The sequence below is a fragment of the Eubalaena glacialis genome, chromosome 5 (genome assembly GCF_028564815.1).
Source record: "Eubalaena glacialis isolate mEubGla1 chromosome 5, mEubGla1.1.hap2.+ XY, whole genome shotgun sequence".
In the NCBI taxonomy this organism is placed as follows: Eukaryota; Metazoa; Chordata; class Mammalia; order Artiodactyla; family Balaenidae; genus Eubalaena; species Eubalaena glacialis.
In genome coordinates, this window is record NC_083720.1 from 150,768,175 (window position 1) to 150,791,349 (window position 23,175).

The 23,175-nt window shown below is 34.4% G+C and overlaps 1 protein-coding gene across 3 annotated transcripts in view; it reads left to right on the top strand.

The window, feature by feature from the left end:
* FSTL5 (follistatin like 5) overlaps positions 1 to 23,175 on the top strand; it is a 707,698-nt gene that overhangs the window by 439,134 nt on the left and 245,389 nt on the right. For all 3 annotated transcript variants that reach the window (XM_061191763.1, XM_061191764.1, XM_061191766.1), the window contains exon 6: positions 10,587 to 10,753. In XM_061191763.1, the coding sequence (XP_061047746.1) occupies positions 10,587 to 10,753 (167 nt within the window). The remainder of the gene's footprint in view (positions 1 to 10,586; positions 10,754 to 23,175) is intronic.

The following is a 23,175-nucleotide window of genomic DNA, read 5'->3' on the forward strand; positions in this document are numbered from 1 at the left end:
AGCAACTATTGGAGTTATAATAGAAACTCATCCTTCTGATTTTTACAGAGGACTCAAAGATAAAAAATACATTGGTACTTTACAAACTCAGCCATTGTTAATGGGCACAATTTTCACGTATTCTCTGCATAATTATTTTATGCTTAGCGTCGACTGAAAAAAAATGCGCAACCTAAAATTTGAGAGTTATGTTTTATTCGGCGGACATTCTTGGGACTTCAAGCCAGGAGACAGCCTCTGAGATAGCTCTGAGAGAACTGCTCGGAAGAGGTCAGGGAGGAGCCAGGATATACAGGAGTTTTGCAACAAGACCAGAGAGTCAGAATATCAAAAGATTACTGTTAATTAAACAAAAGCCAGACATCTCAAGGTAAGAAATTTAGTGCTTTTCTATGTATGGGAAGATGCAAGAGTCTGAGCTCACTGAAATTATTCCTTTGATATGCACCTCAGCTCTCTGGGGCCAGTGTCCTGTGCTTTCTCATCCTGAGTTTCCTCAGGGTGCACCGTCCGTCCGGGCAGCCCTCATGTAATGACTTCATGGCTGCAACATCCTTTGTTTACTGATATGGCAGGCAATATTTTCGTTCTCACTACTCTTCTGACCTAGAGATTGAGCAGAATCCAATAGATCACATTTAAATAAGTAAAACATGTTGAAGGAAAGTAAAACCATCAAAGTAGTGTTTCAACTGAGTAGGCAACTTTCTATGAAGGGCCAGCAGAAATATTTTAGATGTTGCATACCATAAATTTTCTATAGCAACTGCTTAACTCTGCCTATATAGCAGAAATCAGCCATAGACAATAGCACAGACAGTAGTAATGAATGGATATGGCTGAGTTCTAATACAATTTTATTTATAAAAGCAGGTGGTGGGCCAGATTTGGTTCATGGATGTAGTTTGCCAAGCCCACAACTATGGGAACATTTGCTTATCCGAAGAAGGCTCTAATAGCTCAACTCTTTTATAGCCTACCTGAGTTAATGGTCTACTTGCAAACATATGGTGATATGCGTGGTGTGAAAAAAAAAAGGAAAAGGAGACCAAGAACTAAGAATTTGTCAATAAACTTGAAAGTGACAAGAAAAAGAAAGGCTCTCTACACAGAAATGCCTTTAGAGTTGAAAAAGGCAATTCATTAGGTGATTAGAGCTTGACTGGATAGGGAATAGCCAACTCCCTTTTTTGTAATTTTCTATTCATCAATCTTGAGAAGCTTTTTGACCTGTGCATTACAAGGGATATTCCCAGGCTCTCAGCTGACACTACTTCCTAAACCTGAGGCTTTCCCATTTGTAAATGAATAAATTGGTATTCCAGGATAAACAAAAGTATCCAGTGGTTTTGATTAGCTCAATCAATCCCCAATGGTCCAGTTAATTCTGGATGAATTGTTTAAATTTGTTTCTGGATTTCCATAGCTGAGGCCCAGTCTTCAGATGCTGCGAAGAGTTGCCAAAATGAACAGCCAGCGTTCAGTGCCCCATCCTTCACATCCATTTGCTGTAACATCTTAGAGAGGCTCTAACTCTGTAAAACTTCGTAGTGAAGGCAAATGCTCTGGATCCCAGTTTCAGTTTTATCAGTAATAGCAGTGCATTATGACTAAGAGCAGTCTTTCTTACCTGGATTGTTTTAATTAGACAAACAATGCTAAAGTCTTTTTCAGTGGGAAATGCTCAAATTCTCTTTCGCTGTGTGGAATGAATAGTTCATTTGTTTAGCTCTGTCTGCCTGGCTGTAATATTAAAAAATGGTGAATTTTTTTCAGCTTATTAAAGACAGAGCAAATAATGCATTGACTGATTCACTTCTCCTGCATTATCATCCTGGGGTTTCCCAGAGATAAACGGAGGGAATGAACACGGGTTAACGTTCTTTCCTTGTATCTGTAATAGCTTTTTAACAGGCCACTGAGCACATGGATAACATACAGGAAATGTGTATTGATTAGCTGATTGCTTTCCTCAGACTGACAAATGAGGATTCACAGCAAACCCTTCATGTGGGATTGTCTCTTTCATATATCTACGCAATTTCTCATCCCAGATCACCTCATTGAATTCCATATATAAGTAATCATACTGAAACTTTAAAAGAAATATTAAAGACAGCAAGAAACTTCAGTATTTTATGCATTCAGGGATTTGGATCTCAATATCAAATGTTCTCAAATCATATGCTATTTATACCAATAAATCATACAGGGAAAAGATACTTGATGACGTCAACATTTCATTGATATTCTTCACAATTGTTTATAAAAAGAAGAGTGATTATCATTATGTTCCATAGCCTCTTTGTTTTAACATGCATATATATAAGTTCAACCTCAAGGGCACTGAGTATGTAGGTGAAAGTAAAACTAGAGCATAGCAGCCTAATGGGTCATGAGGCTGGGATTTTTTCTCTCATGCTTAAGTCATATCTATGAAAATTAAACCAATGAGATTTTACATAAGCAGTACCTTTCTCAAAGTGATCGCAAGGTTCTATTTATAAGCTGGGTGAAATGGCGCCTATCTTAACCTACAAGCACTTTTTTTAGCTCTTCACTAGTAATAGCAGCTGCAGCCTATGCAGAATTTGCTAAAGGCTAGACACAGTCATAAGTATTTTAAAATATCATATCTTATCTTCACAATATTCTTAAGAGTTAAGTACCATCTTTATTAAAAAGATGGAAAAATTGAGACTTGGAGTTTAAGTCACTTGTCAAAAGTCTTCTAAATAGTGTGCATTAGAAATCAAACTGGGGCAGCCATCAAGTCATATCTCAAATCTGGGTCTTGCTGGTCATATAGTTCATGCTTTCATCCCCATGTTATGCAGGCTTCTTTGTCAGTAGCATGCATCTTTTTAAGACAATTGCTTTACACATTATCCAATGATAGGGTGTTTTCTTCTCACCATTTGTGATCAAGGACCTCAACTCCTTTTTTGTGTCCTTTTGTGGGGAAAGTTCCTATCTGATCACAAGACGTCTGGTGAAACTTCAATTATTTACTTCTTCCTTACCTAATAGTACCACAAAAAGAAAAAAAAAAAATTAGGGTCATTATAGCATCTAACTCTTAGATGTGAAGGTTAAATGAATCAACCACTTAGAACAATGCCTGGCAAATATTAATCATGGAGTAAATGCTGACAGTTTTCTTTTATCCTAGTCCTACAAGAAGCAATTCACTTGTAAAGAAACATTAAACTTGGTATAACATACCTTGAAATATCAATACCTTATTATTCCAGCCTATATACCTATCATGTGAAAATCATCCAGTTGTATGCACTCTTGAAGTTTTCCAAATCATAAAGTTAAAACTAACCTTACTACTTGGGGTGGCCACCAAATTCTCTGTTGGATACAGTTTTTGTTAGGTCAGGTTTCAAATGAAAACTATTCTTCATAAAGAAAGAATTATTTTTCAAGTTGTTAGTGTCATACATATCATTGAATGAATAACCTTGTTCTTCACATACTCCAGTTTAAAATTCAACTGTATATAATTATTTGAAAGAAAGAAATTAAATTAAATGGAACAAAAAGTTGAATGGCAATTGTAATTTATTTGTAAGACCACAGAAGGAGTATCAAAATCATGAATAAATAAAAAGGAAAATTAGACTCATTATTGTTAACTTGTAAAACTGCTTGAAGTATTATCAAAATACAGTCCTGTCTATAATAATGTATTGCCCTTATTACAGAGTTATGAGGTGAATAAAAAATGAAATTCTAATTTTACACAAGAACATATTGCTTCATTGTTTTACAGAAAAATCTTTTATGGAAAAGTCTTTTTATTTCTTCCCATAACTTTTAAATCCCAGCAATGACATAGGAAGAAATGACCTTTTTGTTTAAACTACTAAATATTTTTATTTATGCTTGTGATTATAAGTCCTTTCTTTCAGAACTTGTGACAAATCATTCCATTCTCACTTGAATTCTCAGAATTTCTTCACTAGTGGCTTCTTTTCTTCAGGATAAACTTGAGATTCCTTTTTCCTATTCCTTATCAGATTTGTCTTTCCACATTTAGACTTCTCTTCTTTTTTCCTTTGTCCAGTATATTAAAGGTATCTTGAAAATATATGCATCGCTACCTCTGCTTTGTCTTCATAACACCTGAATACTCTGCCATCTCTGTGTCATACTCTAGGCTTCTACAAGGCATATGGCTAACTGGGTCCTTGGAAACAGGAGCTGACAGGGCAATTTTCTCTAGGTGAGGCTTCATTTACCAATACAGAAAGTTTGTATGTGAAATTACACTCTTGTTCAAGGCATATAAGAATTCATGTTGCTTCATATTCTTCTTGACACTAGACCTAGTGATTCATACTAATCTGAAAGGTTTGGGTTAAATTTGCATCTCCCTGATTATACATATAGTTGAGCACTTTTCTAGATTTTTCTTAGTCACATGGTTTTACTCATTCATGGAACATTTGTTTGAGTTTCCTGTTGGTAATTCTTTGGAGCTGTCTTTTTCTTAACTACTTTTAGGAGATCTTTATTAATTCTACGTATAAGATCTTTGATAGCTTTGTAGATGGCAAGTATCTTTTCCTGCTCAGTGGCTTGCATTTTTTATCTCCTAATAGTATCTTTTGAGGAAAAGATACTCTAAATTATAATGTAGTAAAACTTATAAATCATTTCTGTAATGGTGAGTTTTTGTGCCTTGTTTAAGAATATTTCTCTACCATAAGATTATGAAGATATTATATCTCCATTATATATTATTATAAATATATTTATTATTATTATAAATGTTTATAATTGTATATAATCATATATTATCAAGCATTCTTGAAGTATCAACTTTTAATGCTAAAGTTTAACACATATTTAAACACATTTTTTCTCTCCTTTTCTTTTTGCATCTTTAAGCTTCCATCTGAGATCATTTTCCTTTTGCCTGAAGAACATCCTTCAGAATTTATCTTAAGATGAATTACTAGAGATGAATTTTCTTACTGTTTTTTTGAAAATATACTTATTTTAATTTTTATGTATGTGTATAAAATTCTAAGATTGACTTTACTTTGTTTCATCACATAAAATATAATCCCAGTAGCTTTTTGTTCCTATTTTTGCTCATGATATCAGTTGCTTAACTCTCCTTACTGTAAACGCAATCTGTATTTTTTCATTTACATAATTTTAAGGTTTCTCTGTCTTTGATTTTCTTCAGTTTCACTACTAAGTGTCTAGATGTGGGTTATTCTAGCTTTTCGTTTTCTTTGCTTGACATTTAATAATCTTAAACTTATAGATTGATGTCTTTCAACATTAATGGAAAATTCTTAACTACTATTTCTTCAAATATGGCCTCTGCCCATTTTCTTTGTTTCCTTCTTCTGGGTTTCACATAAACCTATTTTTGTTAACCTCAACTGCATTTTTAAATCTTTATTCTTCTGCTTTTTATTCCGTAATATTTCTTTTAATCTCTTTTTCAGTTTACTAATTCTCTTTTGTACTGTGTCTAATCTGTTCTTAATGACATCAATTTAATCTTAATTTCAGTTATCATATTTTCTACTTATATAACTCTTTCATAAACTTATAATGTTCACAGATTATATATTTAAGTTCTTTTTTAGAATTTCTAAGCTGATTTTATTTTCATAAACCTAAATTTTACAATCCTGGTGACTTTGTTATGCTTGTATGTTATTTCTCCTCATTCTCTTAATGCTGTTGTCTCTCTTTGTTTTCTATATTATCCTTCATTGTGTACTGGATATTTTATTTAAAAATTTTTGATAACAATAATTAGATGAACTAGGATGATGTTATCTTACTATAGAGAGGAAGACTTTATGTTTTATGGGACACCCAGACAAAAATAGCCTGCAGTCCACACATTCACTTGCAGAGTGAGGTGCTTTAAAGTCCTGGCACAGAGACGGAGGTGGTCTAGTACTGTACCTATCCCATCTATCCAATGTCTCTAGGAATAAGAAGCCATATAGGGCATTTAGGCTGATCAATCATTTTCTTAAGGTGGAAAAATTCCCAAAGCAATGTGACTCCAGGTGCAATCCCATCTCTCTAAGTTACAATTCTCTTCAGGACATAGGCTGGGAAATTCCTTACTGTCTTCTTGTCTCTTTCATAGATAAGAATGAGAAAGACTATCTCTTTCATTTATTCTTTAAAATATGTGTATTTAATTCAGGGTTATTTATCCTTTGCTGTTGTTTTATTTCTTCAGTGGAAGAGTTAGTCCAAATTATCTACTGCATTGTTATTGAAGAAGTTTCTAAATCTCTTTTTAATTTATTTTGTTTTATTTTTATAATACATATTATGATATAAGTATATAATACTTTACAGATAAGCAATTAGCATAAAAAACTCTAGATATTTTATCATAATAAGTTATTGTATATATTGGTGTGTCTAACTTAGTTCAGACCTAACATTTATTTGGATATCACCTATTTCTTGATGGAAGACACCATCATAATTTCCCAGTTGGTTAAAGAGCTTGTCATTAAGTAATTGTGATTTTCTTATTATGAGAATAATTAATTTATTCCTTCTAGCATTCCTAAATGTCTTTTATTGTGATGTATTTCTTTTAATTATTATCTGCTTTTTATTTTAATTATTATCTGCTTTTAATAAGTAATTCATTTTAGTGGAGTGGAGCAGGGAACATACATGCTATTTGAAAATATCACTGATAAAATTTCTTCTAGGTATCATTCCTAAAACAGAAATTATAAGCATGATCAGATCAACAAGATTATGAGACTAGTATTTAAATAAATTTAATAAAATATTCAACATAAGTATGTACTTTAGAACTTGAAAAGATGTAGGTATTTAGAAGAACAGAATTCTGTTTATGATACATTATTTTCTTCTTGTGATTTTATAGAACTGATTTTCAAACAAATTTACTGAAATCATCTTCTTTTATAAACTGGTGTTTCACAAATATTCGAAATATTTTATTCCCTTTCTGTTCTATTTTAAATTTACATACTATTTTTACCAAACTTTTTTATTGCTGTTTCCACCACCTAGTTACTATTGGAATAAACACTTCATAAATACTGATGTGCAGTGCTTGAAATTTTATTCAACTACACTTGTCTCTCCAACTTCAGATTCTGCTAGAGGAGAATACAATTTTTCATTTCTTTGAAAACAAACTCTTTATATTCCTCTAAGCCAAGTTGTGAAGGTGAGAAAGTGCAGAAAGGGATCCACAGAAAGAAACAATTTTATTTGCCTCTTAGCTTTCCCAAGTGAGCAAACAAAAGAAGCTGGTCTGGAAATGGCATTAATAGTCTTCGTAATACAAGATCAAAGGAAGCACCACAACTAGAGCTCTGATTTCTTTCCTTGGATACTTGAGAGGGCCTCCAATAAGAGGAATAATTTATAGGTCAAAAGAAGTACTGACATGTTTCAAAAAACTCAGCAATATCTGTTATATCTAACCTATATGCTTTTACGTTTGGTCAGGACATTAGATGACTCTTGATGTCATATGATACATGTTTTTACTTAGACTTTCAAATGTGCAATATCATTGGAGCTAAAGAGATAGAGTACTAAAATGATAGATGTTATTTGCTGCACATAACTGTTATTTGTCTGTACATAACTAGCATACGATGTTTGTGAATAGAGTGCTATAGACTAAAATATGTTACCTTTAATGTATATCTACAAAATTCTATATTAATGATAATTGATAATGAATTAAATTTCAATACTTTTCTTTGAAACTCTTATTTCTAAACTAACAACTATGATCACTCAAATATACACAAATGCTCAGATTCAACCGATCTTACCTCTTAAATTCAGTTTTAAATTAGTTTACAGATTAATTCATAGCTATTGTTTCAGGTTGTTAATGTATTTCTAGAAATGATCACAATTTCTCTCTGAAATTTATAAATGTGACATGTTTTATAAACATTTAATCACCATTAAAGCATATTGAATGACATTAGAATATAGGAATAAAAATGTTTAACATTTGTGATTTTGTGAGACTAAATCTTAGTCTGGTAATAACTATCAGAAAGACTAGTAAAGATGAGCACGACAATTTTGTAAGTAAAAGAAATCTTGCAGCTAAATTTATTTGAGAAAAGGACCACTTGATTTTGAAGAATAACAGGTAAACTTAATTGGTTTTGTAGATGTAGCTCAATATAATACATTAAAGAAAAGGTGAAGCATGCAGGAAAAAAATTCTATAGACTTTTTGAAATACATATTATTTAATAGCATGTATTACTGAGATAATTTTAAAAATCATTTAAAAATGTAACCTCCAAATTAACGTATAAGTTTTTACTGTGCATGTTAATATTTCCCGGGTGAATAGTAATTCTTATTTCTAATTAGGCATCCTCTCAAAGGATGTCCATTTTACAAGGATGCCCCACATAATGTTATGCCAAATCTCAGCATTTATTCTAAGATGTTCATATTATCTAATTAGCATTGTAATGTATAACTACCAAAAGCACAACTAATCTAAAAGGCCTGGGACCTAATACCAGATGCAGAAGGTTAGTGAAAACATTCCAAGGTGACTTTGTACCAGTTGTATTTCTAAATGTCAGAATAGCCAATGCTAACATGCCATTTTTTAGAATAGATGCCTTGTTATCTTGTACGTGATTTTATGAGGAACCAGAAGCTGAAATTCGGGATGTTAATGGAAATTATTAATAATTCTTATTTGCTACCCTACATGATGTTATTACTTTTATAGTTTTCTCTCTTCCTGTAAGTTTGTAATATTAAAGAAAAAGACATAAAAAACACTGTGTCTGCAAATTTCAAAAATTTCCTATGCCTAATTGGTCAAGTATATTTTCTTTAGTAATTTTGTATAAATATATATAACAGAATGGGTATTAAAGAAAAGAAGATTGAACACATTCCCTTTGGTCTTATTACTCAGGAAACATTGAAATACAATGTGAATATGGAGAAATGTCATTAGGAAAAATTAAACTGTCAATACAAAAGACTGACCAAGATGTTTGTTCCCCATTTCTATTATTTCTGTTAATGATGTAAAATCAAAAGAACACATTGAACTGAGTCTCTCTCATAGGATTTTGAAATTTCAAAAGATTGCCTACCCCACTCTTTGACAACACAAACCAATGATGACTTAAATAACTTGGCTCTTAAAGACAAGATCCTGTATAACAGAATGTAAGGGTCAATCTCCTTCTGCTTATTTTTATCAGATAATGGTGTGGAACATCAGCACTTAACAAGTGCATGTAGGGATTATATGTTCAATCCCGGTCTTCTGAGACAAAGAATTGTGTCATTTTTTGACATTACAGTTTGTGGTGTTACCAAAAATTCAAAGAACTTTTTGTTGAACAGTTATAGTCTATAAAAATCATTTGATTAACATTTCTCTTCCTCCTTAAGAGGAAGATAGGATTCAGAAAGAGAGAAAAAGAAGGTCAAATGATGAAAGGGAAGAAGAGGGGTTTGTGGAGGATACAGCTCTGATTGTACCTGATCATATTTATTGCAAATTAAAAGCCACCACTTTGGACAGTCAACCCCTCCATCATGAAAAATATCATCAACCACAACAAAGGAACAAAGGACAAGTATGGTCTCCCCACCCACATGGAAATTTCAGTGAGAATAGTGATTTTGGTATTTCTCACCTGGCCAAGACTGAGCAAAGTCACAATGCAAGACTTCAGCATAATATAGAAACAATAGTGTGTCAGCGAGTGTCAGTTGAAAACTAGAGGGCAGTTGTCACATGGGTAAAGACTGGTGGGATTATCCCAGGCATCTCTGGTGACCTTGGACAATCATGTAAATGTCATGGTTCATTCCCAAGATTGGTGAGGACCGTCTGGAAACAGGAAAGAGGATCCAGATTACAAAGTATATTTCCTGCTGTGGCATCATTACTAGGAGAAATGCATTTAATGGTTATTTAAAAATATATTTACTGGACCCACACTGTACTGGACCCACACTGTCTGATAAAGGCAGCTGACAGAATTTCAGGAATTTGCTGTTTGGTTGGTGAACTTCAGTTTTTCCTCCCTCAACTTCCCAAATAGATCTTATTCCTTTAGAGTCAGTTTATGTTTCCCAGCATAGTGATGCATTTTACCCATTCAGCTATGCTAGTGTTCTCTGAAGCCAGCCAGCAATGATCTCACCTCACCCACAATATAAATCTAGCAGTGAATAAGCAACATCATTTTTATTTCAATGCCAGTGACACACTACGTGTTGATTTAGCAGTTAGATAATTTCTCTCTCTTCTGGGTGCAATCTGCCAGGCTTATTATAACTCTACCTCTGATGTGCATTTCGCGTTTAATAGTGCTTTGCCTCATGAGGGTGCCTGTCAATCAATTAAATTGAAATGTCATTCTGACCTTTTATTGGAAACAATTTACTCTTTTTTCACTTCATCACAAGCTTTTCCCATCTTATACAAATTAAAAGCCTTAATTACTTGTATTCAGAAACTTTATACTAATTAACTTTACAAAACTACATGCTCATCAACATTCCTGATACTATCTTTACAGAGGTTATCCAGCTGAGTCTGCCTGAAGATCAGAAACTAAGCATCACAGCAGCAACTGGGGGACAGAGTACAGTTCTGAGCTGTGCCATTCAGGGAGCACTGAGACCTCCGATCATCTGGAAACGGAACAATATTATACTAAACAACTTAGATTTGGAAGACATCAATGTGAGTACATAAATAGAGGTTGTGTATAATTTGTGCATTTGACATGATATACTCTAGACTTTGTGAGGTCTGAGGAGCTTAATGAAATAGGATGTAGAATTGAAGAGAATTATTGGAACATTTTCATATCCATTCTACTGTCTGGGAGGCACTTATAGATCATTTGAAATTATTCAAATCACTTGTTTAAGCGTGGTAAGCAGGTTATATACCATTGTGTTGGTGGGATCACAGAAACTTAAACCATAAAGGTCTGGCTCCAAGAATTTCTATAATTACCAACAATGAATCTCTACGTATTTGCTATTATAGTTGAGCAACAGCCTATAGCTTATGAAGTGTTAAAGTGGGTAAAGGAAGTTTTTGCTTCAAATACTTCATAATGTATTAGAAACAATAAATATTAATAAAACAAATAAATGATTTATTTTTCTGGAATGAAGGAACGTGTTCGTCACTCACGTTTATTCCTAGAGAATCAGAATCTAAACTCAAAGAGTGTACAGCCCAAAAGGTGAAACAAAGGCTGAACAAACTCCAGGGAATTAATTTCTTCCTTCCATGCTTTCTGTTGAAAATGAACATGAAGAAGTGAGCATCATCTTAGATAATGAAAAGAAGTAAAAATCGTATGTTATGGGTTGTCTGTGGAAATGAGGTGGGAGAATCCTTTACCTTAGTGATCTTGGGGTTCTATGACGTCTTTGCATATAAATTTTAGATATTCTTTACTCTCACTCAAGAAAGCCATCACCTATCCACTTACTCTTTGCTGCTTCATAAAGAACCCCTAAAACACAAGCCCAAGAGAGTCACTCTTATTTGTTACATTTTACTAATATTCTTGTTTAACGTCCTTGAATGCTTTAAAAAAGAAAACTTCTCCATTTTAGATTTTTTTACTTCTATAAAATTTTTCTAAATTTGCTTACATCTGGGAAATTTCCTCAAAGTATACGGAGAATAATTTTTAATTCTCCAAGATATCAAGAACATTGTGCCATAGAACAGCTATAATTTCAGGAGCATTCAAGATTCTTTGAGAGGTATGGCCCTAGACAAAATCATCTTAGGTTTGCATTATGGGTTGTTGTGTCTACATTTATGCTTTTTAAAAAGTTGAGGTAAAAACGGTATATAATATTATATTTGTTTCAGCCGTAAAACAAACAAAATCAATCTTTGTATACACTACAAAGCAATTACCACAATAAGTCGAGTTACCATCAATTACCATACAATTGACCCCCTTCACCCATTTCCCCAACCCCTTTACCCTTTCCAATCTGATAACTGCCAATCTGTCCTCTGTATCTATGAGCTTTGTTTGTTTGGTTGGTTGGTTTGTTTGTTTTGTTTTTATACTCCATATATAAGTGAAATTGTCTGATTTATTTCACTGAGCATAACACCCTCTGGTCTGGTATCGAACATGGCAACATTTCCTTCTTTTTATTTGGCTGAGTAGCTTTCCACTGTATATATATAGCACGTCTTCTTTATCCGTTCATCCATGGATGGGGACATAATTTGCTTCCATATCTTGACTATTGTAAATAATGCTATAATAAACATAGGAGCACATATATCTTTTAGAATGAGTGCTTTCATGTTCTTAGGATAAATACACAGAAGTGGAATAGCTAGGTCATATGGTAGTTTTATTTTTCATTTTATGAGGAATCTCCATACTGTTGTCCATAGTGGCTGCAACAATTGACATTCCTACCGACAGTGCACAGGGGTTCCCTTTTCTCTACATCCTCTCCAGCATTTATTATTTCCTGTCTTTTTGATAACTGTCATTCTAACAGGTGTGAGGTGATATCTTACTGTGGTTTTGATCTGCATTCCCCTGATAGTTAATGATGTTGAACATCTTTTTATGTGCCTGTTGTCCATCTGTATGTCTTCTTAGGAAAAATGTCTATTTAGATCCTCTGCCCATGTTTTTGATCTGATTGTTTGTTGTTTTGTTATTGACATGCTTGAAGTATTTATACATTTTTGATATTAACTCCTTACCAGACATATGGTTTGCAAATATTTTCTCCCATTCAGTAGGTTGTCTTTTTATTTTGCAGATGGTATCCTTTGCTTTCCAGAAGCATTTTAGTTTGATGTAGTCTCACTTGTTTATTTTTGCTTTTGTTGCCTTGCTTTTGGGGTAAGAGCCAAAAAGTCCATGACAAGACTGAGATCAAGAAGATTACCATCTATGTTTTCTTCTAGGAGCTTTTATGGTTTCAGGTTTCATATACAAGTCCTTAATCAATTTTGAGTTTATTTTTATGTATGGTATAAGATAGTGGTCTAATTTCATTCTTTTGCATGTGGCTGTCCAATTTTCCCAACACAATTTATTTAAGGGACTGTCCTTCCCCTATTGCATATTCTTGGCTCCTTGTTATAAATGAATTGACGACATATGCATGGGTTTATTTCTGGGCTCTCTATTCTTTTCCATTGATCTATGTGTCTGTTTTTATGCCAAAACCATATTATTTTTATTACTATAACTTTGTAGTATAGTTTGAAATCAGGGAGCATGATGCCTCCAGAATTATTTTTCTTTCTCAAGAGTGATTAGGCTATTCCAGGTCTTTGTGGTTCCAAACTAATCTTAGAATTATTTGTTCTATTTCTGTGAAAAATGCCATTGGTATTTTGATAGAAATTGCATTCAATCTGTTGATGCCTTGAGTAGTATGGTCATTTTAGCATTAATTCTTCCAATCAATAAACAAAATATCCTTCTATTTATACATGCCTTAAGTTCAGTATCTTATGGTTCTCAGTGTACAGGTCTTTTACCTCCTTGGTTAAATTTATTCCTAAGTATAAATTTTTTTTTTAAATAAATTTTACACTTTATTTATTTATTTATTTATTTTTGGCTGTGTTGGGTCTTCGTTTCTGTGCGCGGGCTTTCTCTAGCTGCGGCGAGTGGGGGCCACTCTTCATCGCGGTGCGCGGGCCTCTCACTGTCGCGGCCTCTCTTGTTGTGGAGCACAGGCTCCAGACGCGCAGGCTCAGTAGTTGTGGCTCACAGGCCTAGTTGCTCCGCGGCACGTGGGATCTTCCCAGACCAGGGCTCAAACCCGTGTCCCCTGCACTGGCAGGCAGATTCTCAACCACTGCGCCCCCAGGGAAGCCCAGTATAATTTTTTTATTCTTTTTGAAGCAATTGTAAATTGGTTTCTTCTTAATTTCTCTTTTTGATATTTTATTATTAGTGTATATAAAAGCAACAGATTTCTGTATATCGATTTTGTATCCTGAAACTACTGAATTCATTTATTAGTTCTAACAGGTTTTCAGTGGAGTCTATAGGCTTTTCTATATATAGTATCAGGTGATCTACAAATAATGGCAATTTTACTTCTTCCTTTCCAATTTAGATTCCTTTTGTTTCTTTCTCTTACCTAGTTGCTGTGGTTGGTATTTCCAATAGTTTGTTGAGAAAAGGAGGCTAGAGTGGGCATGCGTGTCTTATTTCTGACTTTAGAGGAAAAGATTTCAGCATTTCACTGTTGAGTATGATGTTAGCTGTAGGTTTGTCACATATGGTCTTTATTGTGTTGAGATATATTTGCTCTATATTCACTTCGTTGAGAGATTTTATGTTTGTTTTCACCTTGTATGTCTCTAGGAATTTATCCATGTCTTCTACGTTGTCCAATTTGTTAGTTGTATCATTATTTATAGTAGTATTTTATGATCCTTTGTATATCTCTGGTATCAGTTGTAACAACTCCCCTTTCATTTATGATTTTATTTATTTGAACTCTTTCTCTTTTTTTCCCTAGGTGAGTCTAGCTACAGGTTTGTTGATTTCGTTTATCTTTTCCAAAAAACAACCCTTAGTTTCATTGATCTTTTCTATTTTTTTTATTTTTAGTGTCTATATTGTTTATTTCTGCTCTGATCTTTATTGTTTCCTTCCTTCTAATAACTTTGGAGTTTGTTTGTCCTTTTTTTCCAGTTCTTTTACTTTTAAGAATGGACTGTTTATTTCAGATTTTTCTTGTTTCTTGAAGTAGGCCTATATCACTGTGAACTTCCCTCTTAGAATTGACTTTCCTACATCTCATAAATTTTGGAATGTTGCATTTCTATTTTCATTTGTCTCCAGGTATTTGTTTGAGTTCTCCTTTGATTTCTTTGACAAATTGGCTGTTCAGTATTATGTTGTTTAATCTTATGTATTTGTAACTTTTTTAGTTTCCTTCTTGTGTTTGATTTCTAGTTTTATGCTATTGTGGTCACAAAAGATGCTTGATATGATTTCAATCTATTTAAATTTATTGAGGCCTGTTTTCTGGCCTAATATGTGATCTACCCTAGGGAAAATTCCATGTGCACTTGAGAAGAATGTGTATTCTGTTGATTTTGGGTTGATTGTTCCTTTTATATCTATTAAGTTCAACTGCTATAATGTATTTTTAAGTCCATTGTTTTCCTATTGATTTCTTTCTGGATGATCTGTCCGTTGATGTAAGTGAGATATTAAATCTCCCTACAATTATTTCAGTGCTGTCAATTTCTCCCTTTAAGTCTGTTAATATTTGCTTTATATATTTAGGTGCTCCTTTGTTGGGTGATTGCATATTTACAAGTGTTATATCTTCCAGTTGGATTGACCCCTTTATCATAATGTAATGCCTTTCTTTGTCTTTTATTACAGTCTTTGTTTTAAAGTCTATTTTGTCTGATATGAGTATAGCTACACCAGCTCTCTTTTTTTTTTCATTTGCATGGGATGTCTTTTCTATCCTTTCACCTTCAATCTGTGTATCTTTAGATCTGAAATGAGTCTCTTGTTGGTAGTATATAGATGGGTCTTGTTTTTTTGTTTTTTTGTTTTTTTAATCCATTAAGTCACTCAATATCTTTTGATTAGTTTATTTAGTCCACTTGCTTTAAAGTCATTATTAATAGGTGTATATTTATTGCCATTTTGCTACTTGTTTTTTGGCCATTTTTACAGTTCCTCTTTGTTATTTTCTGCTTCTCTTGCTCTCTTTCCTTGTGGTCTGATGATGTTCTTCAGTGTTATGTTTAGATTCTTGTCTCTTTGTCTTTTGTGTATCTACTATAAGTTTTTGCTTTGTTGTTACTGTGAGGTTCACATATAAGAGCCTGTATAAAGTTTAAGTTTAAAGCAACTCAAATCTGAACACATTTTTAAAAATATACATTTTTATGCACCTCCCCATGTTTTATATTTTTGATGTAATATTTTACATTGTTTTATTTTGCATATTTCTTAGCTAATTATAATAGTTATAGTTAATAATTATACTACTTTTGTGTTTAAACTTATACTAGCTTTATAAGTGGTTAGTCCATTATACTTACTATATATTTGCCTTTGCCAGTGAGATTTTTTCCCCTTTATATTTTCTTACTGCTAGTTAGTGCCTTGTATTTTCAGCTTAAAGAAGTCCCTTTAATAGTTCTTATAAGGCTGGTTTGGAGACAATTAACTCCTTCAGCTTTTGATCATCTGGAAAGCTTTTGACCTCTACTTCAATCTAATTGTGAATGATAACATGATAACTATGCTAAGTAGAGTATTCTTAGTTAGATTCTTTTTGTTTTTCACTTTAAGCACTTTGCATATATCATGCCACTTCCTTCTGGCCTGTCAAATTTCTGTTAAGAAGGCAGCTGATATTTTAAAGGGAGTTTTCTTGTATGTAAAATGTAGTTTTTTTCTTGCTGCTTTTAAAATTGTCTCCTTTATCTTTTGACATTTTAATTATAATGTGCTTGGTGTGGATCTTTTTGAGTTCATCTTTTTTAGAACTCTCTGTGCTTCCTGGATCTGGATGTCTGTTTTCTTCCTCAGGTTAGGGAAGATTTCAGCCATTATTTCCTGAAATACATTTTCTGCCCCTTTCCTTAAGTCTTCTATTTCTGGGAACCCTATAATCTGAATGTAATTCTGCTTGATGTTATCCCATAGATGCCTTAAGCTATTTTTATTTTTTTAATTCTTTTTTCTTTTTCTGCTCTGTTTGGGTGAGTTCCACAGTTCTGGCTTTCAGGTTGCTGATTTCATCAAGCTTCATCTTTGCTTCATCAAGTACACTTTTGAATTCTTCTAGTGTATTTTTAGTTCAGTTCTTGTATTCTTCAGCTCTGTGACTTCTATTTAGTAGTTTCCTATAATTTTTATGTCTGTTGAAATTCTCACTGTGTTCATCCACTCTTCTGCCATGTTCAGGGACAATTAGTTCTAACTCTTTATCAGGTAAATTATTAATCTCTATTTTTAAGTTTTTTTTTTTCTGGGATTTTATCTTGCTCTTTTGTTTGGAACATTCTCCTTTGTTTCCTCATGTTCTTGTTTCTCTTTATTTTATTTGTTTCTATGGAGTGGGTGAAACCTCTACCTCTCCAAGTCTTGAAGGTATAGCCTTGTGTAGGCAATGTTACTCTTCAACTTTGCCCTAGCTCTGGTTGTCTCTAGAACCTTTGTGGCTGTCTTATCAGCCCAATTTATTCTTGATAGGTTCAGTTGTTGAGGTCATGCCAAGCCTTGTCAGTGTTTCACATGAAGGGATCTTTGTCAGCCGCTAGTTTTAGGCTAATTGAAAACTAGACACTCAGGTAGCAGCTTTTAAAATATGCAAATATATACAGTCCTGTAGGACTACCTCACAACACCTGTTGGCCTCCAAATTAGGTGATTTTCCCTTGGAGAGAGTTGAGAAAACCAGGGCTCCAGATGAGTGTATAAGGTCCTTTCTGGAAAGTACCAGTGAGCTGTAGCAAGGCCAAAGGAGGGCACAAAGATGGCATCCCCAGCCTACATTCCCTGAGAGCTCCTTTGCAGCCTCTACATGTGTGGTAAACCTGAAGCCTGCCCCCTCAAGCCTGTCCCTCAAGCTCCAGGACAGGTAAAGAGGCCTTTGTCACGGAAAGTCTGAGGGTGTCTGTGTTGTGACCTGGGGGCTGTAGCCTGCCAAAAACTGTTCCTCCAATTGTTTCAGTCCTGTGGGACCCAGAAATATAGGCCCCTTTGGCCACCCAAGCCTGGTACTCAAGGGGTGTCCCCTGTGTGGACTGTGTGTGTCCGCTGGCTTCAGTGGGGCCACAGAGGAGCCTGGGGTTGGAGTCAGCAGCCAGCTTCAGCAGGGTCACAGGAGAGTTTGTGGGTGGGACATAGCCACAAACTTCAGTGGGACTTTAGAGGGGGGCAGGGCTTGGGTAAGCCCACCGCCTGCAACAGGGCCACCTTAGGCTCAGGGGTGGGGTGAGATCATTGCCTTCAGTGAGGCTTTGGGAGAGTATCTAGGTGGGGCAAGCCAGCCAGCACTAGCAAGATAGAGGGAGTACAGAACCTGGTGCCCACCAGTGCCGGCTCTACCAAGTTGGAGTGAGAGAGCAAACATGGCACCCGCTACTGCTTCTATCCCCAGAGGAAGCCCCAACAGACTCCTGTGCCCCAGGGGGCACTTTAAGATTAGCTAGTAAATCTCCTTCACATGTGGTCTAGGCATTTTTCAAATTGGTGTTTTTGCACTGGGTCCTGGTGTAAGTGAGTCTGTACATGAGCCCTTTGAAAACAGACTCTCCATTCCCCAGAGCCTTTTGGGTCTCCTGAACATAAGCCCCACTGGTTTTCAAAGCCGGGCTTTTAGGGGCTCATCTCTCCAGTGCAGGTTCCCAGGTTGGGAGTGTCTGAGATGGTGCTCGAGCCCTTCCATCCTCAGGGTGAAGTTTGTAATTGTGAGTTTCCTCCTGCTTGGGGGTTGCTGCACTGGGTGTGTGACATTTGTGGGAGACTGTCTCTGCCTCTTCTACCATCTTGAGGTGGTCCTTTGTTGTAGAGAAGCTTTTCAGCTAGATTTCAGCTGTTTTTCACAGGGAACTGATCAATCTGTAACTATAGAATTGGTATGCTTGCGGGGAGAGGTAAGTTCTATGCCACCATCTTAAACCACTGCCTGCATTTTATCTTTTATTTTCTATTTTCATCCTTACTATCAAGCTTACCACTGTTATTTTAAAGAAGCCTATGTATTCTATGATGCTTTGGTTTGAATACCTCAAAATAAGCTCATTTGAATTGTTCCAAGAATAAGGGGGAGTACATACTATGTAAGTAATATGATGATATTCACAGAGCTATAGTCTGTGGACAACTTGTAAAAGTGGACATATTCTTGTGCATGGATCATGTAAATTATTTTGCTTACTTTCTTATTCTTAACTGTTCTAGAATCTTGAAATTTCCAGAAAAAAATAATTATAAATAAGTTAGAGCTCTAAAATATATGTAAATGTTAGATGAATTCTGGCATCAATAAATTAACTTTTACTGGATGACGTTATTTTGGACACATTTCATAGAGCAGATAAATATTGAGAACTTAAAAAAATCACCTTTCCAATATTTAGAAAGTTTCAATTTCATTTCAAGGCATACTTAATTAAGTTAAACAAGCATTCATAATCTATAGTGTACACAAAACTACCAGCCTTTCAAGTAAAGCTGCACGGAATATCCAAAGATGTCTTTGAAAACAGGGATATGTTTTCAACTTCCCAATATGCTTCTGGTGTTTTCATTAAGTGCTATGCCATCGCCTGTCAAATTATCTGAATACATTTAATTGCATTTACCAATATAACTAAAATGTGAAATAAAACAGTTATAAAATCTCACTTGTGTTTTTCTTTATATTTATTTCTGCTTAAAGTCTGCTAAAATAAAGACTTCAGCATATAAAGAAACTATATATTATATACATATATTCAGCACTGTCTCTGGTGGACATCTGACGTGATTTTTGGTCACCCAACACCTTTTGAACACCTCTTTGAATATTCTGGCAATGCTCTGATTTTTGCTAACCCCAAGGTGGAAACCAAAATCTTACTTAATCCACCGTCTCTCAGTTAGGAAGCAGATATGTGAATAAGGCTCTAATAAAGAGGATGCTGAACAAGATTTCCTTTTATAAGCAAGAACAGGGGAATGCAGGTGCTTTTCAGAATCCACTCTCTCCACCCATCCTGCCTGGTGAGTGTTGTGGCAGCAGGATCCCACTTGCAAGGACATCAGTGACAACAGCTCTGCACTTGGTCAGTGTTCAGCTTCAGCAGGGTCTCCAGTTGGCCAGTCTCATTATGTGGCTTGTGCACCTTTTCTGGCTTCTCATTCCCTAAGCTGACACGCTGATATCCTGCTTATTCTATGACCTTCCTAGTATCTTTATTAAACCCCTTTCCTGCTTAAAACTAGAAAAATATGTTGTATTGTTTGCCACTATGAATGTTGTCTAATTATATTTTGAATTTAATGTTAAGAAACATCTGTTATTATATCACCTTAAAATGTATTTTTAATTGTTCTATGTGGATTTATGACATGTTGAAAGATCAAGATAATCTTACTATAGTAAAATACATTTTACTTTGTTTATAAGCAAAGAAGACTTTCAAAAATTCAGATATGAGTCGGTTTTTATACCCTGTTAGTATATTGTCTGTTTTCACAAAAGTGGGTTTAATGTCTATTAAATTGTGTAAAGTTAAATTTATAGTGCTTTTTAAGTCAAAGGGAATCAGTAACAATTTGCAATATTCTTTCTGATTACTTAATATATATAAGATAAAATTTAGTATTTATTTACCTACTCAATGCTTGAATACCTTCTGATTGCAAAAGATTAAAATAATATAGACATATTTTTTTAAAAAGCATAATTACCCCTCACCTTTTATATCCACTTACTCGTATTCTCAGGTGAAGGAGTCCTGTGAGTACATTTTGAATCCCCTTCCCATGCATTGCAAAGATAATTTTGTTTATTTAATAGGATATATTCATATTAGTTCTTATTACCTCACTACCTCATTATCTCATTAATGCTAAAAACAACTCCATGAAGCAAGAAATAAGTCCCCATTTACACATGTGGGGATTTATGCTGAGAGTTGTTCACCGCAGGTTGGTAAGCTATTAAGTGGTACACCTGGGATATTTACAAGGCCTGATGTACTCTAGATCATGAGCTAAACCACCGCATGTAAGTGAGACACTCTGCAGCTTTCTGCTGCCTTTTATAAAATGTATCCCAAATAATTCTGGCTCCTATGTATTACAAATAGATGTGTTATACTCTGCTATTTTGTGTGGGATTGATTCATGATCAATTGATGTTTGAAGACTTTCATTTTGCCTGTCTTCTGTTTTGCACCAAATGATTAAAAAGGACACCACAGAACTACTGGAGGAAGGATTATACAGAGGTTTGCAGCATGGGCTGGGGATTCAGACTATCTGGATATAAAGTCTCTTGGGAATGATGTGCCCTCAAGCAACTTATTTAACCTCCCTGTGCCACAGCTGCCTTATCTGTGAATTGAACATACCAATAAAATGAACTCATTTTTGTGTGAGAGCTAATGAGATAAAGTATTTTACAGCTGATAACACTAGATGAAGTACATTGTAAATGTTCAGTTGAACATTTTTTCTTCTCTCTCCTTCTCTTCCTCCTCCTCCCTCTTCCTCTTTCTTCTCTTCTTCCTAATATATATTTCATGGAGCACAGACACACCCAACCTGCCTGAAAGAATGTGAATTCCATGTAAGTTACATATAGCAATAAGGGAGTTTGGAAACTTGCAGAAACTGCCAGAACAAAATTGTATCCAATTATAGCCTCTGAAATTGGAAGATTTTTTCTATTCAATGAAGCTTTAAGATCATGCTGTTATATCTCCATATTAGCAATCTTGTATTAGTCCCTACTTTAAAGATATTCCATTAAACTCACTCAGCTATTATACAGTTATCCATTTTTTGGTATGTGTGTCTTCAATCCTCTTTCTGTCCAATTCTTGAAAAAAGATAATTGGCTTATTTTGATCATCCTGTTTTGGGTGGAGCTTGGCACACAAGATTCAATTCTCTTATTACTGTGACTGAGCCTGAGTCCTAATCCTGGTCTGATCAGCTATGACCAGGTTATGATGAAGATGAGGACAAGAGTTACAGAGTAAGGCTCTTCTATCAAACTTACTTCTCTCCAGCTGCTTCCTGGTTCACAATTTCCTTTTATTAAGGAAGCTCAGTTAAGGAAGACAAGGTGTGCATAGAGACAAAGATATAGAATTGACAGAAAAGTGGATAGAAAATAGAATTCACTGACAGGATTGGTAGTCAGAAGTGAGGGAAAGAGGGGAGTCGAAATACAATACTTTTTTGGATGTCTTGACTTTACCAAGAAAATTTTCAGTAGATCTTTGTAAAGCAAAATTTTTTGCTTTCCTTTTGTTTTACCTGAGAAAAAAATAGGTCTAAAAATTATTGTCTGTATCTTATTTATACTATCTGTAGTTTTTCACCATTCCTTAAACTATATTACAATCTGATCTGGTCTATATTTCACATCAAAATCAAATTATGTCATACCAACCTAGATTCCATTCCTAGTTTTGCTACTTATTAGTTGTATGTTCACAACATACTGATTGAAGCTTAAGCTTCTGTCTCTTCATCTATAAAGAAGGGATTATTACAAAATTCAAGTGCTTATTCAAATTATTATTACAAAATAACAAGTGCTCAATAAAATACATGCTATTTTCATGTCACTATGAGTAGCTTGATTCAATATGGCATTGTTGATCATGTTGAATAACAAAGCCCCATGAAAATATTATTTCTTTGAAAATAACCTAATGTAATAAATATTACTTTGAATTTCAACAACTTTATAGGTAGGCTTGTTAGAAAAAATGCAGAACTTCCAGGTTAATTTGAATTTCAGATATATGATAAATCAATTTTTACTGTATGTATCAAATGTTGCATGGGATATACTTATATAAAAATCATTCTTGTCTCTCTGAAATTCAACCTTAATTGGGGGTCATATTTTATTTGTGAAGTCTGGCACTTTATTCACATGAAACTCAAATTGGTTTGAATATGGCATTAGGCTACTCTCCTATAAATGTTACTGTGGCTTATATCACTGATATGAAATGTTTGAAATGCTGAAAGTTCATGTGAAGTGAAAACCCGGACTTTGTAGATTCCTTTCGTTCTCTCATTTTTAGTATTTGTTCTGGGATTTTTGTTTTATACATCTATCTAACCTGTATTAGTAATTGTGTCCAGCACCTAGTAGAAGACTGGAAAAAATAGTGGATTAAATGGACAGCAGTTTATTCTTTAATAAAATATACTGTCCACAGCTGACATGATTGCTCCTTGAGGCATCTGGAACTCAACCTCCTATCTTTTCTGACATTCCAAGAGCATGGCTTTTGTCTCCAAGATAATTTCAGGATTCAAGAGGGCCATAGGAGCTCCAGTCACCAATCTCTATTCTATCAACCTATAATTCAGGCTCACAGTAGTACAAAGCAGGTGAAAGATGAATGGCACTTAT